Source organism: Nansenia antarctica (assembly GCF_963989245.1).
Source record: "Nansenia antarctica genome assembly, chromosome: 19".
Lineage (NCBI taxonomy): Eukaryota > Metazoa > Chordata > Actinopteri > Argentiniformes > Microstomatidae > Nansenia > Nansenia antarctica.
Window position 1 is genome coordinate 22,224,818 of NC_137692.1, and position 5,000 is coordinate 22,229,817.

A 5,000-nucleotide genomic window follows, 5' to 3' on the forward strand; every position below is an offset into this window, starting at 1 on the left:
GAGAGGCCGTTGTAAAGCGCTTTGGATAAAAGGCGCTATATAAGTGCAGTCCATTTATAAGACATTATAAGTCCGACATATAAGTCTCAAAGTCAACAGTCACCAAGTAAGTCACTCGTAAGTCCCAACAGGTGGCTGGATGGATGTGGCGCGTTTCCTTCACAAAACAAAACAACAAGGGGATAGAGCCTTCTCTAAAGCAGCCCCTAGGCTCTGGAACAGCCTCCCCCTCCACGTCAGATCCGCCCAGAGCGTCGAGGCTTTGAAAACATTTGCTAAGACACTTTTCTCCCTGGCCTTTGACCTGAGATGAGCCTACCTCCTGACAACTGCACTTTTTGTACTTTTATTTCTGCACTTGTATTTTGTATTGCACTTTGTTTTTAGTGTATTTGTATCTGTTGTTTCTCTTTTACTAGTGTTTTCTGTTAAGCACTTTGGGCGGCTGTTTTTGTCGTTGTAAAATGTGCTATATAAACAAACATTACTTACTTACTTACTTACTTACTTACACTGAATTCGGGGACAAGCCCTCCAATTGTAAGTTGGACCTCTCATGGGCTAAACCATAGATCCAGACTGAGTTCAATGACCCATTGCTGGAATTCTTGCATGAGAAGGAGGCCAAGCGTGGCACAACTGTGAGTGGCATTACTGTGCCAGTAGCTTCAGCACTGCGCTGCGTGGTCAGCCCCTTAGCCTATGCTGCCAAGCAGGCAGGGAGGAGGGCAGGAGAGGAGGGAAGGCAGGGAGGAGGGCAGGAATGCTCCACACAGAGCTTCCCTGCTGCCCATCTAATCGCTTTTCAAAAAAAGAAGCAATTCAGCAACGGACTCCTCATCTCACTCATCTGTGCAATTAAACACAGGTTGATCACAGATTATCCGACAGTTTAACACTCCACAAAGCTGGCTCTCAGTCACAGATCTCCGACCAAACAACTGGGAGCAAGCTCACTAAATGATGAAAGAAGCTAGTGTGTGTGTGTGTGTGTGTGTGTGTGTGTGTGTGTGTGTGTGTGTGTGTGTGTGTGTGTGTGTGTGTAAATGTCGAGATGAAAATCCCACGCTAATAACAGTGAAGTGGGGGTGCAGGCTAACAGTTGTGTACCGTAGGCTAGATAGACAAGCGATGCTGCAACCGACTGTTAAGTAGTGTGGAAAACACAAGGGAGCAAACTAAACTCTTTCTTTTACTTGGTGTAGTAAAAGAGGTCTTTAACTTCTAACACTACATGTTTACGCAATGGTGTGAGGAGGAGCAGGACGTTGACCCTGTTGTCTGTTGCCGGGTCGAAATGTTCTTGTGCTTCTTACAGTAATTGAAATCTAAGATACTATTATTATTATTATTATTATTATTATTATTATTAAGTGACGAAGAAGACGCCCTCGCCAACCACATCAGACAGGCCAACACCCTCCCAACATTTAAACAGGCCCCTCAAAACCCACCTCTTCAAGCTCGCCGTCACCAGTTAACCCTCTCCCCCTCCCCTATGAAAGATTACCTCGACAGGTCCTGTTGTCAGAGTGAAGCAGGTATCCATAGCGACAGGAGCAGTAGTACCCGCCGACGTAGTTGTGGCAGAAATGATCGCAGACTAAGTCCTCATCATTCCTGTCCCTGCACTCGTCCACATCTACAGGGAGAGAGAGAGGAAAGAGAGAGAGAGAAATGATACTAGTCATGATCAACGATTCACCGTTCAAAACCTTTTAAACAGGATGAAGAGCACATTGTAATCTATTTTTATCAGAATACAATAGGACATAAAACAATGAGTATGTGACCATCGGCACATACATTGATGCAGTAGAGAATACAATGCACAGGTCAAAAGTGCAAAATAAGACAGAAAATAAGGTAGTGTGATGGTACTGAGGGAAAGGTAGCTGGACAGTCTGTAGTGCAACAAGGGGAGGCCTAGAAAGAGTTATGGTGGTTATGGTTACAGAGAGAGTTATGGGTGGTTATGGTTACAGAGAGAGTTATGGTTACAGAGAGAGTCATGGGTGGTTATGGTTACAAAGAGAGTTACGGGTGGTTATGGTTACAGAGAGAGTTATGGTGGTTATGGTTACAGAGAGAGTTATGGGTGGTCATGGTTACAGAGAGAGTTATGGGTGGTTATGGTTACAGAGAGAGTTATGGGTGGTTATGGTTACAGAGAGAGTTATGGTTACAGAGAGAGTTATGGGTGGTTATGGTTACAGAAAGAGTTACGGGTGGTTATGGTTACAGAGAGAGTTATGGGTGGTTATGGTTACAGAGAGAGTTATGGGTGGTCATGGTTACAGAGAGAGTTATGGGTGGTTATGGTTACAGAGAGAGTTATGGGTGGTTATGGTTACAGAGAGAGTTATGGTTACAGAGAGAGTTATGGGTGGTTATGGTTACAGAAAGAGTTACGGGTGGTTATGGTTACAGATAGAGTTATGGGTGGTTATGGTTACAGAAAGAGTTACAGGTGGTTATGGTTACAGAGAGAGTTATGGGTGGTTATGGTTACAGAGAGAGTTATGGGTGGTTATGGTTACAGAGAGAGTTATGGGTGGTTATGGTTACAGAGAGAGTTATGGGTGGTTATGGTTACAGAGAGAGTTATGGGTGGTTATGGTTACAGAGAGAGGTATGGGTGGTTATGGTTACAGCATTGGTTTGTTTTTAGCCATTTCTTAAGGTTCTTAGGTGAGTACTGTAGTGGTTTTATATCATGTTATATTGAGAAATGTAAGTCTCTCTACAGTAGGGGCGAAATCTAGCACTCAAGGAAGGCCCATTTCCTTCCTGTAAGGGATGGGCCAAGATCTGTGGCGCAGTGAATAATTCTGACTATGGACAGGGCCCATAACTTATGTAATCACAGATTTGTATAATATGATTGGTTCCCAAGAATGGTGACCTCATGACCAAGGACAGTTCTATAAATATGAGTCGCACCCATCGTTGGGGGCTTGCTTCTTGCTTTGGGCTATTGCTTCTTGCTTATTGGTCTGCTCATTTCTCTCTGCGCTCATGTAACTTGGCTTAATAAAAGGCCTCTTTGGAGACAATTGATCTAAGCTCTTTGTGCTTTGTAAGTTCTACTAAATCTATTAAGAATCAATTATATCCACGACAGTATCCTCACCTACAGCACTGTAGTGCGCCTCGAAGCCAGAGAAGCGCTCCTCGTTGGAGAAGTCGGACCTGAAGGAGACGCTGAGGGTGTTTCTGGGGGAGGTGATGACGTGCTGTCCGGGGACCGCCTCTGTGTCTGTCTCTTCACGCCCACAGAACACAGACAGCTCTTCCTGCTCGGCCTCCACCTGCATGGACAACAGTCACACACAACCGCTGAAGTAACTAACCTTCAGAACACACATCATCAATATCTGCTCACTGTTTCTGTTGCTTGTTTGTTGTTATTTTTATGTTGCATATTGTATGTTTTTATACTGTACGTGGTGTCTTTTTTAACTAAGTGCTGCTTTTCTTGGCCAGGGCTCATTTGAGGAAAAAAAAGAGGCTACTGTCTCAATATGACTACCCTGGTTAAATAAAGGATTATTATTATTATTAATAATAATAATAATAATAATAATAATAATAATAATAATAATAATTATAATTATAATAATAATAATAATAATTCAAAAGTGAAAATATAAAAAGAGATCCATATCCATCCCAAAACCTACTAATGTTTAATATACACATTACATATTAGAATCAATTGACTGCCTGTCGAAAGCAGTTGACAACGTAACGCATGTTAAATGGACACTTACGAACATGTGGGTATGTCAAAATAGTATAACTAGTTTAAGGACTTTACCCTGAGTGACGTATTTGGGGGTAATCACATGGTTTTGAAAACTACAATAATCTTTAGGGAGGAGTGAGCTTAACGTTCCCGAACACACTAGCACATGCAAGCACACGACAGAGTGAAGACGCTGACATCCTGCATCTCTCTTTATGGAAAGTCGTTGCATAATAAATGTTTAGCCTACCAGCTTTAACTTTCGTCTTCCTGTATGTTTTTACATTTTAGCTTGATAGCCTGCATATAGTATTTGCATTGAAGAAGTTATCAATGAGTTATCCTTTATCAGTTTAATAGGCTAGACAAGAGTAGGAAGTGAGCATTGGTAGTATGTAAGGATAACAGAGATTGAGTTGCAAAATTGAGTTTTTTACATAATCTGATCCATTAGGTGTTTATTAATGCCTGTGTGGTGTTATTTTTAAAATGTTGAAATGTTTTAGTTAGTAATTAATCAAATACAAAGGTTCCATCTCATAAAACATAATGGAATGTAAAAACCTTGACGCTCGATATCTCTGAACTGCCCTAAACGGAGATAGAAACTTATAATTCTAAACTCGCGATGTGGTGAAATGACATGGGTCGTATGGTAGGATTAAGAAAGTACCTAGAAGAAAAAAAACAATAACGGCAAAATCGTGGCTAGTTTCAAGACACACTTTTCCTGATGTATTACCGACGGAGGCCCTCTAAAAAAAGATAGCCACCATGCTTCATCTATGCAATGTAAGTGCATCAGGACTCTCATAGTTTAGATGTTATGATGAGATCAGAGATCTGATTCCATGTGTGCTGTCTGAGTGTGGACGTTGTAGGATTTCATAATTGTTACATATACCAGGCTCTGCACCATGGGGGACCGAGCCTTCTGCTTGGCTGCGCCGCGCCTGTGGAACAGCCTTCCTAGCCAGCTAAGGGCAGTACAGAGCCTGTGGAACAGCCTTCCTAGCCAGCTAAGGGCAGTACAGAGCCTGTGGAACAGCCTTCCTAGCCAGCTAAGGGCAGTACAGAGCCTGTGGAACAGCCTTCCTAGCCAGCTAAGGGCAGTACAGAGCCTGTGGAACAGCCTTCCTAGCCAGCTAAGGACAGTACAGAGCCTGTGGAACAGCCTTCCTAGCCAGCTAAGGGCAGTACAGAGCCTGTGGAACAGCCTTCCTAGCCAGCTAAGGGCAGTACAGAGCCTGTG

The 5,000-nt window shown here is 42.8% G+C and overlaps 1 protein-coding gene across 2 annotated transcripts in view; it reads right to left on the reverse strand.

Moving 5' to 3' along the window:
- The window catches only part of masp1 (MBL associated serine protease 1), a 26,280-nt gene that overhangs the window by 15,024 nt on the left and 6,256 nt on the right, over positions 1-5,000 (reverse strand). For both annotated transcript variants that reach the window (XM_080549172.1, XM_080549171.1), the window contains exons 3-4: positions 3,134-3,311; positions 1,511-1,642 (exon numbers count right to left, since the gene is read on the reverse strand). In XM_080549172.1, the coding sequence (XP_080405298.1) occupies positions 1,511-1,642; positions 3,134-3,311 (310 nt within the window). The remainder of the gene's footprint in view (positions 1-1,510; positions 1,643-3,133; positions 3,312-5,000) is intronic.